Raw genomic sequence first — 12,682 nt, 5'->3', positions numbered from 1 at the left:
GACACTTACACGTGTACGTACTGTATACGAAATATAAAAACATCCTCATACTTTATACCGCTCAGTCATCAACAAGTCAAGTCAAGATAGCACAAACGCTGTCATGATAAGCTGGATGTTTATTTACCCAAAGATGAATCGCTGGAGAAAGATTGGCCTCGAGAAAATGTAATAACTTTTTTTTTTGATACATTTGTGTTTTTTCTAAAATTTAGTTTATACTTTACTTTTTTTCATCTTTTTACAACTACATTTTTCAATTTTTTTTACTTTTGATGACTTAATTTTTTCAACTTACGTCCGTATGTCCATTTATCAATTTTATTATTTTTGATAATTTACTTTTATAGCTTTTGATCATTTAAAAAAATGTTTTGATAATCTAATTTTTTTGTAACTTTGGATAATTGATTTTTGTACAATTTTTTCCAAGCTTCAACTTGAATGATTTACATTTTTTTAAGTTTTTACAACTTTATTGTTAATTTGTTTAATTGTAATAATTAAATAACTTGTGATAATATTTAATATATATTTAATACAGGTTCAGCAAAATGATCTGACACGTTTGTAGGTTAAATAAAAGGCGAATAAAGTAAAGAAAAGTACATATAATGCCATTCTGTTTCATTATGTTTTAAAAATGAAATCAGTTTCGGTTGATTTTGGTTCCAATGCAGATCCAGTAGCTCTGAAGTTGGTAACCATATGAAAAAAAATGGCATTATATGGACTCTTCGAAAATAAAAACACTTTTTTGTTTCTTTACTTTATTTGCCTTTTATTTAACCTACAAATGTGTCAGATCATTTTGCCTGACTATGTATGTATAAAAGTTTTAACAACCTATTTTTTCATGTTTTTCAATGTACTTTTCAGAACTTTATTTTATAATGTTTGATATAAAGAACTCTTGATAGCCTAATTAGTTTCACCAAAAAAGTACATAGGTACATGAGAAAGGTGAAAGGCCAACATAGCCCTTTGACCAATTGGTCAAGTCTGATCCACATCACAGCAACAACAGCAGCCATGTTTGATCGCCACAAAGCAAGGCATCAACAGCGCGGACAGCAGAGTAGCAACACTTTAAAGCGCATACAGAGTAGATGAAGCTGCTGGAGGCTGACCACTCATGACACCTCAGACGCAATTATTCAGAGTTCAGCCATGTCCCAATACTTTTGTCCACTGTGACCACACCCACTATTGGCTAAAAAAGCACACATTCCTGCAAAAATACACAGTAGCGCCACCTATCTGTGATTAAGGGCCATATAAATACATTCGACTTGACTTGACCCATGACCCCAATCAGGATTTCCATAAATCCCCCCACTCCTTTCCTTCCACGCTTGATTTGGAAGAACCCCCAGCAATAAATCTGTTGTTTTTCTGTCATGTTTTGTTCTCTTCTGTTGTTTTTTCTTTCCTTCCATGTTTTTTATGACCAGTGACACACTTTTTGATGTATTTCCTCCCCTGCTGCCACTGGAACATAATTTAAACTACTCACTGCTAGTGATTTATTGTGAGTAAAACCAAAACAAATATGGGTGTCCTATATCCAAAGTGTTCTTCTCTCTCTCTCCTCCTCTACTGTCGAGCCAAGTAGCACACGGCCATGTTATCCATGTTGCATGTTTACCAGTCTAGCTTCTGCATCCCACTCCTCGCCTCTCATTCCGACACTCCGCTCCGACCGGACTCCACCAGGAGGAGCCTTCCCATCCGGTCCATTCCGGCACCGCACACGCCCGCCATAACCCGGGAAAGTGCTCAATAAATGCCGCGCCGTAATCACAGACTCAGGCGGGAGAACGGCACAGGAAGTTTGGTGTGCGACCGAGCGCGGTTGCCAAAACACAATCAAAACAATCTGGGCCCCCCCCCCCGCTTGTGATCTCGTAACCCCCCCGCCCCCGCCCCTTCTCTTTGCTAAGCTCTCGGCCCCCCGTGTCCAAAGTCAGTCTAGGGGTTTCGGCTCTCAGATCACCCCCCCACACCCCCTTTTCTTGCTATTGGACACACTCTCTCCGTTGTCATAGCAGCTTACGGCCACTAGATGGTGCTGTGGTGCCATAGTCTTCCTCTGTGACAGGAAATCAACCCCCCCCCCAGCAAAGAGGCAAGTGTGTGCTTAGGCCTTGGCTATTCATGCTACATATAAACAGTATATAAACAAATATACATATATAAAACTATAGTGTTATATATACTACTTTTTAAAGGCGTCATACACCAACCAAAACATGGTGCCGAATAATCAGCCTTAAATGGTCCGAATAATAATAATAATAATGATAATGATAATATGCCCATATTGTATTAAAGTACATATTTGCAGGAACTTTGCCGAAAAAAAAATGTATTGATCATAATCTTACATGTCACACTACTAGTACTACTACCACTTCTGCTGTTATTACTACCACCACGACTACTTCTAAGTACTGATTCATAATCCATATACTACTAATAAGACTACCAATCTACCACTACTATTGCTGCTACTGCTACTATCACCACCACCACTACTACTTTGACACATAATACTAATTTTAATAATAATAATAATAATAAGGGGAATAAGAATGATAATTACATTAGTTCAATGACATGTACATTTAAATAAATGTTGTCAATTATATAGATAATAATAAACAAATGTAACATGTAAGTGATAGGAACTATTATTAGTAGAAGTATTATTGTATAGTCAGCAGTAGCACATATTTTTTTATTATTAGATCTTTTAAATGTATTATTAATATATGTATTATTATTATATAAACAAAATCAGCCAAGTAGCCGCCCGACACTAATATTAGTGTAATATTATTATTATTATGCATAGTATATTATTATTATGGTGATACTAGATATGGATAACATTTCAAGTACTCTATAGTAGTAGTCCTTTGTACGTTAAGTAGCAGTAGTTTGATTAAGCCTACAGTTATTGTGGAAGTATTTGCGAGTAATTGACAAAAGTTTATTGATATTTAACTTCATAATGTCATGAGTAGCCCAGTTCTAAACAAATATGAATCCTTCCATAAAATATATGTAAATATACATTCATTAATATGCACTGGCACTGAGGATGAGGAAAGAAAAGTTGCATATTTCATAAGTTGCATCATTCCTCTGGCCTTTGCTGAAATCAAATGACTAGATGGGGTCGCTGGGGGTCAGCCTTGCTATGTGCCGTGGATAGCAGCTCTGGGGGGGCCGGGGGGGCGTGGAAGAAGTGAACCTAAATAAGGATGAGGTGTATGACCAGGAACGTGTTTGCCAAGTCAGCGTGTCTGTGTTGTGTCCTCCATTGCCCCCACGTCCCATGTCAGTAATCTCCATTGGAAAACGTAGCGTACATTAAGTGTACCCCACCCTCACCACCCACCACCCGGAAAAGCCCCCCCAACTCTGAAGTTAAGGAATTCCAGCATGCCATTCCCTCTCCAAACTGCTTCATGGATGTGAACAGTTACCTTTGCACTTGCACTCCGTTTTCTGTCGCTGACACCAAAACCACTTCTCTGCATGCTGGCTCTCCAATGCATGCACACACACACACACACACACACACACATGCACACACACATGCACACACACACGGGATGCAACGCTCCCCGGTCTGTCTTCCCCATTCTGTCCTGAGCTCGTGTAAGCCGTGATTGGGGATGTTATTGTCAAAGCGTGTGAAGGCGCCAGACGTTGTGAGGGCGCCGCGGCTTTGCACCTGGCCAGTGACAGAATGGGGGCGGGGACTGTTTGAGTCACGGCAATCTACAGATGCTACTCTGAGGACTTTCACTTCCGCTTCCCTCGGGACTCGGGGCTTCACGTGTACACACTCCAGCAACCCATTTGTTTTTCTTGACCTGACGCCTTAGCACGTCGGCACGTCGGCAGTGGTAGGGGATGCAGGTCCGCTCTCTTACGCGGTCACATGACCTGGAAAACTCTTACTATTTTTGTAACTACAAATATTCTAGAACCAGTAACGTTGCAGAAGACTGCGCTAGTCTCGGCTAATGCTACAGTAAGTTTCAATGTTTTGTTGTCGGAGGAACACAACGTCACCTTCCATGTGCCGCCGGGTTGATTATCAGAGTAGGCGAAACCTCTCTACTACATCGCTGACATAAACAACCTGAAATGGCGTCCGCTGCCCACAATGCATGGCGTGATCACGTGCAGGTATCGTATGATCAAAGATGGCGGCGTAAACAAACCAGGCATCATTTTAGATGCTAACCAAGCGAGTAAAGACAAGACAAGACAAGCCATGGCACAAATTTTGGTTGTTAACTGAAAAACGTGCTAACCAAGGTGGATGTTAACCGAGGCACCATTGAATTATTATGTTCATTGGTTATGTCATATGTCAAAACGTAACACCCAGTGATTTATTGATGAAAATGCCGGAAATACCTCGGTGCGGCCGAACGTTTGCGTACGCCCGTAGATGTTTTAGCGTGTCTTTCACGGCTACACAAAAGCCGCCTAAATTCCACACCAACGACGGCACATAAAGAATAATTGACATGGAAGCCTCCCCCAGGGAGCGGAGAAGTGAAAGCTCCCACGCATACGTATATGACACGTGTCAAAGACAAAGAAGTGACAGCATGAAGTCCAGCCAGTAGAGTAGTGCCATGCCTTTGGAGCTGCTGCATGATGGGATGGATTCAGGTACGTCTTCTGCTCTTTTTAGCCCGACTGGTTGAAATGTGCAAAATGTATGACCAAAAAAAAATAAACATTGTTTGAGGTTTGCTGCTGAAGACATTGCTCATGCCTCTCTCCCCCTTCTTGAATGCCTCCCCCGTCCCTGTCCCCCTTTCTCCTCACCCCTCTACCCTGACTGTTATGGTTTTTGCCTTTTTGACCTGTTTGGGCCTCGATACGCAGCTTGACCCCCTTGGAAAAAAAAAAAACGAAAAAACCTTTGCATGGAATTGCAACCTTTGCATCCGATCGCTGACGTAAGATAAATCAATAAATTGGCTCGATTCAACACGTCGGGGTTCAAGTCTGCTGCCGCTGCAGCAAGCAGCTAAGGCCTGCACATTCTGATCAAGTTCCCCCCCCCCCTTGGATGAATATTTCTCCTTTTGCCATTAACCTGCTGCTTTTCCTCTCCTCTCATCCTGAAACGTGACTGTAGCCAAGATGTCCGTCTACAAACGAATGAAACTGGCATGTTGTTTTGATTGCGGCCGTTCAGAGCGAGACTGCTCTTGCATGTCAGGCAGTGTACATAGTAACATGGACACCCTTCAGAGGGCCTACCCACTTTCCTCTGTCTCTGTTCATGATTGCGCAACCACTTTACGTGCCTGTAAGTGACGCCGCCCAACACATGCTGTTACCTGTCTGTGATGTGTGTGACCGTAACGTGTGCTGCCGTTACCTCTGACCCCCGACCCCCCGTGTGCTGTCGTTCATCTCCTGACTCTGTGCCATCGCTCATCTGTTTTCTAAACTCTCTATCCATCTATGCTCTTTCTATTGCTCGCTAGCTTTGTAGTCTTTCCATTTATGGAGTTAGCTAGCATCTGTATACAGTCCTCCCTCCTTTATAGCGGTTAATCCAGGGGTGGGCAAACTTTTTGACTTGCGGGCCGCATTGATTTAACAAAACGGGGGGGGGGGGGGTCAGGAACAGTCCACCTGGTATTATTGTATCTGTAAAAGTGTCATCCAATCTGCTATTATTATTTATTATTTTATATTTATATTTAAATATTTTATATTTAAATATTTTACATTTAAATATTTTAAATTTTATTATTATTATTATTATTATTATTATTATTATTATTATTATTATTATTATTATTATTATTATTATTATTATTATTATTATTATTATTATTATTATTATTATTATTATTATTATTATGTCCCTTTTTTCAGGAGCACTTTGTAAACAACAGACCACATCAAATAACAAAATTGATAAAACCATCAAAAGGTTGGCTCAAGCCATGATGCCAGTTCGTATGTTGAGTTTAAATGAAATACTTTGGAAAGAACCGACGGGCCGTATTCAAACACTTGGCGGGCCGGATGTGGCCCCCGGGCCGTAGTTTGCCCACCCCTGGGTTAATCGCTTCCAGACCCGACCGCAGTAAAATCAAATCTGGATCCGATGTTAGTAGATACATTTAAGTAGTTAAAGAATAGAAAACTAAATGCAGGTTTTAACATTATTAGAACCCTGCACACATGAAATAACAACCCTATAGTCACCCTGGCACTCATATGATTCATTGTGTACAACTTGTACGCTGCAGGGACTCGAGATGGTTGCTAGCTAGCAAGCAAAGCAAATTATTTTTTATAATCTAAAGAAGCCAAACACGCACCACTTCCACATTGAATGGGAGGAAAACATTTTATTCACTCTATCATGGCTGACTTCAGTGTTTGAATGTTTTGACAGACAATAGTCTACTACAGAACCGCCATCATTTATTCTGAAAAGCTGCGATATTGCGAGGGACGACTGTATCTGTCCTTTTGCTAATTACGTTGGTCATTAGCTTGCTTTGGCTGTTTTTTGTTTACCTTTTCCGTTTATTTATGTTGCTCCTTAACTCACAGCTGCTTGTTTTCCATCTTTTAAAAAATACTTTCTGATGATTTAAGTATAGTTAGCTCGCCATCTGTCTTTATGTAGGTATACATAATCTATACATCTGGTTACGTATTTACTATTTAGCTAGCTCACTATCTTGCATTCACTCCGTCTTTATTTTTTACATGTCGCTACTTAGCTTTAAAACATTTTTGGGGCGAATTAAGTAGCGAGTTAGCTTTTAGTCTTTATGTAGTTAGCCAGCATTCCGTTTGCTGTTTATGTTGCTCACTAGCTTGCCTTCACTCATTTTTTGTTTTTCTGTTTATTTATGTTGCTAGTTAGCTTGCAGCTGTTTGTTTTTATGTCTTTTAAGAAAATACTTTAAGTAGCTAGTTAGCTCATTGTCTTTCTTTTATGTAGGTAGCTTGTATCAACATACTGTTTGCCAATTTGCTATTTATGTTGTTCACTAGTTTGCAGTTGCTCATTTTTTGTCATTGTCATTTTTTATGTTGAGTATTTATGTAGCTAGTTAGCAAGCTGTGTAGCTCTATGTTTATGTATTTATTTAGCTAGCAACAATGTTGGGAGGACTGGTGTTAAAATAACTTGTTATTGTTTTCCGGATAATGTAAATAATTATTATTTCAAACATTACAAAGCCATTAACATCAGTGAAATGTGGCGCATTATAATACTATCAACAGGCTGTATGTCACTTTGTTCACTTTGACGACACAGGAAGCTAAATAGCTAGTCAACCAGTTCTGTCTGAAGGAAAACACTGCCCCCTAATGTTTTGGTTTCCTACCTAATTATGTAGCTAGTTGGAATATAGTCGCTCAATTTTTCTTGCTAGATAGCTTGCATTTACTTCTTTTCAGTATCTTGTTTCTTTCCTGCTATTTCTTTTGCTAGCTAGCAAGCAGTCTCTAAGTATCATTTATCGTTGTCTGTTGCCATTTATGTTGCTAGCTAACCAGGAGTCGTATTAGTAATATTGCTAGTGTGCCTTTTCTGTCTCTTTGTTATTGTTTCTGGATATTTGTGTTGCTAGCTAGCTAAAGTTCTGCTATTGTATTTTTTGACTATATTATAAGCTAGCTAGCAAAAAGTTCATCAATCAATCTGTTGCTCTGTTTCTTTGTTATGTTATGCTAGCTAGCAGTGCCTCTGGCTAGCTAGCTAGCTATCACCCTATTTCTGTCCTGTTGTGAGTTTGTCACGTATGTGTCGTCCATCATTTGTTCCACTGATTGTCGTTGGTGGTTGAGTCGTGTTGTGGCTCTGTGGTGGTGCTAGCGTATTGTACAGTTCTGTAGATAGCATGCTGCATTTCATCATGCAGTTTTGTGACAATATCGTGTAAAATGTGACTATACTGGAGCTTTTAATGGTTTTTAAGGTAAGATGTCTTGTCCATGCAGAGTGGACATGTTGTTTTATTCCACAGGTTTACACTGCAAATGTAATGATTTCCTGTGCTATTTGATTATTTCACTATTATTTGTATTTTCTTTGAAGTTAGTTTTTCTTATTTATTTTTTCCTATGTCTTTGTTCAAAACCCCTAGAAGCCTCCTAAATTATTATTTACGCTGGCCTGTGGTCATAGTTGGTTCAAACTGTCTATCTCCGTGTTTTAAGAATCCCGACCATCGTAAAGAGAACACGAGCTAAAACGCAAAATGAGACAATGTGATGGTACAAACACGCCGGCCCTCCAACGGCTAAATTGTGTGTCAATTAGACATGGCAGCAGTAGGCCTTCGCTATCAAAGCCATGGCTTCAGACGTGCGGATCTGATTTCCTCCTCAGCATTCCCCCGACGTCTGCCGACTTCAGACTAGATTAGTGTCAAACACGCCATTATGAGTTTAGTTTGGCCTCTCGTAGTTGGGCTGGTATCCCTGGGTACCAATTACTGGCCATTACATGGTTACTGATCTCACTCCTCCCTCGAGCCCCAGTAGGATTTCAGGTAAGCCTCCCCTTTCCTGGAGACTTTTTTTTTCCTTCGTTTTACCGTCGACTTTGTCGGAACAAAGTGAGTTTTAGTGAAGGAGTGTTTGTCAAGTTGAAGATTACTGGATTTCCTCTCGCTGTTTCCGTTTCTTTCTTTCCCAACGAGATAAGACATCTTTATCCACGATGGCTTCATGACTCATGGTGCATCTGGAGTAGATTTCTTTTGCTGGAATACTTGGAATGACTTAAGCAGGAGATGTTGCATAGATGCCAACAATACCGATTTTGTCCAGCAGGCTCCCAAAAAATGTGTACAACACATCCATAGATTCTTTAGAAAACGTTGATGGAGGCTAACAGAAACTTCATACAACTCCCGAAATCATAGTAATCTTTAGATTTGGTGGTTTCATTTTCTGAAGGACTCATTGAAGATGCAGTTGGTGGGCAAATATGGCAGCACTACCGATTACAGCAGGAGCCTCTGGAAAATTATTATTATTATTAACTCTGGATTTAAGGGAATTGTATAGGCTCATTGAAACCTTTGCTGAAATACTGGTAACTGGTTTGGTGGTACTCTTGTGGCAGATATGCCTACGCTCCCAATTTCACCAGCAGGCTTTTGGAAAATGATTACAACTCCCGAAATTATAGATTCTGTAGAATTTACTACTGCTTGTAGATGAAGTTGCTTAGATGACAACAGGTACAACGCAGATACTCTTTAGGTATATCTGGAGATGGATGAGCAAAAATGCTCACTCTCCCGATTTAAGATTCTTTAGCTGGAATACTGATACTGTAACTTTGGTACTTTGGTGGCTCTTTTACACACACAGCAGATAGCAAAATGTCCAAAAAATATTCAACCTCCCAACATCTAGTACAGTATGAGTACAACACATTGTATTACAGATGTCTAATACTGTACTCTGTTTTTTGACCGGAGCACCAAATCTTGAGAAAATCTGGAAACGTGTGGAGATGATATCATGCTGATGATATCAGTTGAAGCTGAATGAGGAATTGTCATGGTTTTCAGAGATCCCAGTGGTAACCTTCCATTGGATCTACCTCACTCGCTCTGTGCATCTGCATCTCATTGCCGGAGACCGTATCTTTCCTGACACAGAAATTATGTTTTCATTTTCCCGACCCTGCTGGTCCTGTCACCGTACTTGCCCTGACAGCTCCTGTGCACCAGGCAGACTGGGTCCCACCCCCATCCCCCTTCCTAACCCTCCGTCCTGTGCTGCCTCGCTATGCCCTAGATGTTAACCAGTTAGTCCGCCGCCTCGGTGGCACGGGCAAATTGCTAGCGACAGATGCCAGGGCTACTGTGGGTCGCTGTTTGAGGATCTGTGTCACGGTCCAGCCTTGGGCTCTGGTTGTGACCTTTACTGAAGGAAGAGACTCTGAGCAGGGAGTGTCAGCAGTGCCCGGTCGAGTTAAAGCGCCACACGCCGCTGGAGGATCGTCTTTGCCTAGTGCCTTCTGAGTCAACGTCACAAATCAAGGACTGGAAATTCATAGAAACATCGGAACCCAAAGTAAACGTAGATGGAGAAAATGATAATGTGCAACTAAACGCAGTTAATTAAACGCAGAGATCCACGGCCAGAACAGCCGATCAAGCAAAAAGCTGTTTTTGTATGCCGTTCATATAGAACACAACATACTGATTTTTCTTTTTATAAAAATAGCAGGGGTGGACATATTGATTGATGAATGCTGCTGATTGTGAGGAATTGATGAATCGTCAATTAACGTAAAATGCAGTGTGCTGCTTTGCTTCAGAGGATTCTGTTGATTCATTTCACAAGAAGTTTAAACATGTGTTCTTGAGTATTTTAGTATTCAAAAATTACAATTAAATGCTGACTTGGATATAATAGTAATAATTTGTCCATCCATCCATCATCTTTTGCTTATCCAAGTTCAGGCTGCGGGGGCAGCAACCTTAGCCCGAATGGAATAATATTTTTGGAAATGTTTCATTTGATCGAATAAATCTTTAGCTTATAGTCACTTATTTTTAACACTGTTGAAGAGGGGTGTCATATGATCTCGCAAGATTAAAACGTGACAAGATTTCTCGTTCGGAAGAATGTTTCGTGGCCACTAGACCTGGGTCGGTAATCAATCAACATTTATCACACAATAAATGAAAATGAGGCGGATGATTTTGCAGGCGTCGATATGCTGCCACGTGCCCGCGTGCCCGTCTCACGTTGTCGGACGACATTTATGAATTATCAAAACAACTCTACGTTTCATTTATTGCACTTTGCCGTCAAGCACATCTCATTCTGTGAATGGACAAATCATTCAATTTCCCCCCCATTTCACTCCTCATGTTGTTTGTGAACCCCCCCCCCATTGAATCTCGTGTTTGCATTTCCAGTATGTTGCCATGACGTCATCATCATGTCCATTCCATACTCTTATGTTGATGTGTCTATTTCCTAATGTGTGTTTCACCACCTTTTCTCCCCCCGTGTGACCTGCCACTTGTCTTTGCATTCTCCTCAGCCAAATATAAATATAACGGATATGTCAGATCACGTAAGTGTGCTTCTCTGTCCTTCCCCCGTGATGCTGTCGCTACGCAGACCCTGTTTTGTTTTCCAATGTAACCAGAGTAGTCGTGATGGTTTCCTTCAGCTTCTGCTTTCTTGTCCGGTCTCCCTTCAGCATGTCACCTTGTCGTCTTGTGTCTGAAAACAAAGACATCCTGTGAGAGTTAACGCTAACAGTGTTGCCGTCACTTGACCTCTGAAACACTGTTACGCCTGATTTAACTATCATACAATGTTTTTGATATATGTTGACAGTAGCTTGTAGGTTGCCAATGTTGAGATTGCAAAAGTCAAAGAAAAAGTCTTATCTGTGTTACCCTGTAGCTCCATAAAGCATTGTTTTTGTATTGTGCTGCATCTAGCAGCAGATGGCGCTACAACACCAGGGAACAGTGGAAGCCAGAAAGAGACTGGTGTTCGATTCAAAGCCGATTGCAATTTAGGTAAATGCCAATGTAGTTTTTACATGCTGTTTTCTACTTGTATGATCCTCATTGAAGTTTTTATGATTTATTAAGCATATTGATATTGTTTATTCTTCAAACGCAGGCTGCTTCTTTAGCAAGGCTAAAAAAGGAGTTGCTGGAGTCGAATGTTTTGTTGGGTTTTTTTTACGTTTAACCATAAAAACACAACACTGCATGGCCGAAAGGGATTTTTTTTTTCTTTTTTTTTTTTTGGAATGCAGGCGCAGTGCAGATAGTTGTAGGACGGCTCGCTCACGCAGCAACCAATAAGGACAAAAGCCAGCTTGGCTCACATGTAAAAGCAAACATTTTCCCTTCTACTCCCTGCTATGCCTCCGCATGCAGCCACGGCCATCCGAGAGGCGCTGGTCTGCGTGGTGTGATTAGCATTTCAGGAAGGGACAGTTGCCGTCTGGGTTGTTCAGAAAGCACAGTGGGGCTGCCAGGGCGGCTGAGCGCGCTCTAATGCCGTATGTTGTTTGACAAGGGCCAGATGAATCCAGGAGCTATCGGTGGCGTCCCGTAAATCAAGGAGGCAGCTGACTGCTGGGATAAACGTCTGTTTATCGCCCGGGGGCCACCCGAGCGTGCTCTGTCCTCCAAAGGACCAACCCGACCAGCCTCCCTGCACCGAGGGGAGGAAAAGGCCTCTCTCCCGAGCGCAGATCTGACTCGCCTCTCCTTTTACGTCATGCAAGCGGCCTTAGTGTGCCGTTGTGTTCGCTGGGACTGCTGGGACTCAAACGGGATCAGCTGATGATCCGAGCCTTGGTGTGCACCGAGCAAGTGGATGGAAATTCAAGTCAAGTCTTCATTTCTTCCTTTAAATTACAAATAATACACACGTCCGTTAATCTGATGCTTGGAGTTTAGATTCATCCACTAATCGGTTAGGAGTGTCCGGATGCACGGACCGCTTTGATATTTCTGTACTGCAGCTTTGGAATGAACTCTAATCTTTGGTATGAACTTCAGTCTTTGGTATGAAATTCAGTTTTTGTTTTTTGATTTCATTTTCCAAATGTTTCAACATTCTTCTTAAATTATCTTTGGAACCTTCCTTCTCATAA

General features: G+C 41.1%; 1 protein-coding gene across 37 annotated transcripts in view; it reads left to right on the top strand.

Moving 5' to 3' along the window:
- LOC131108012 (calcium-activated potassium channel subunit alpha-1a) overlaps nucleotides 1-12,682 on the top strand; it is a 156,862-nt gene that overhangs the window by 109,707 nt on the left and 34,473 nt on the right. For 12 of the 37 annotated variants that reach the window (XM_058058608.1, XM_058058605.1, XM_058058626.1 and 9 more), the window contains 3 exons: nucleotides 5,177-5,350; nucleotides 11,099-11,131; nucleotides 11,508-11,588. The exons of 16 other annotated variants lie outside the window; for them this stretch is intronic. In XM_058058608.1, the coding sequence (XP_057914591.1) occupies nucleotides 5,177-5,350; nucleotides 11,099-11,131; nucleotides 11,508-11,588 (288 nt within the window). The remainder of the gene's footprint in view (nucleotides 1-5,176; nucleotides 5,351-11,098; nucleotides 11,132-11,507; nucleotides 11,589-12,682) is intronic. 9 more of the 37 variants (XM_058058611.1, XM_058058625.1, XM_058058610.1 and 6 more) reach the window with 3 other exon arrangements.

This window comes from Doryrhamphus excisus, chromosome 20, assembly GCF_030265055.1.
Source record: "Doryrhamphus excisus isolate RoL2022-K1 chromosome 20, RoL_Dexc_1.0, whole genome shotgun sequence".
Taxonomy (NCBI): domain Eukaryota; kingdom Metazoa; phylum Chordata; class Actinopteri; order Syngnathiformes; family Syngnathidae; genus Doryrhamphus; species Doryrhamphus excisus.
This window is presented reverse-complemented; position numbering and strand designations above follow the sequence as displayed.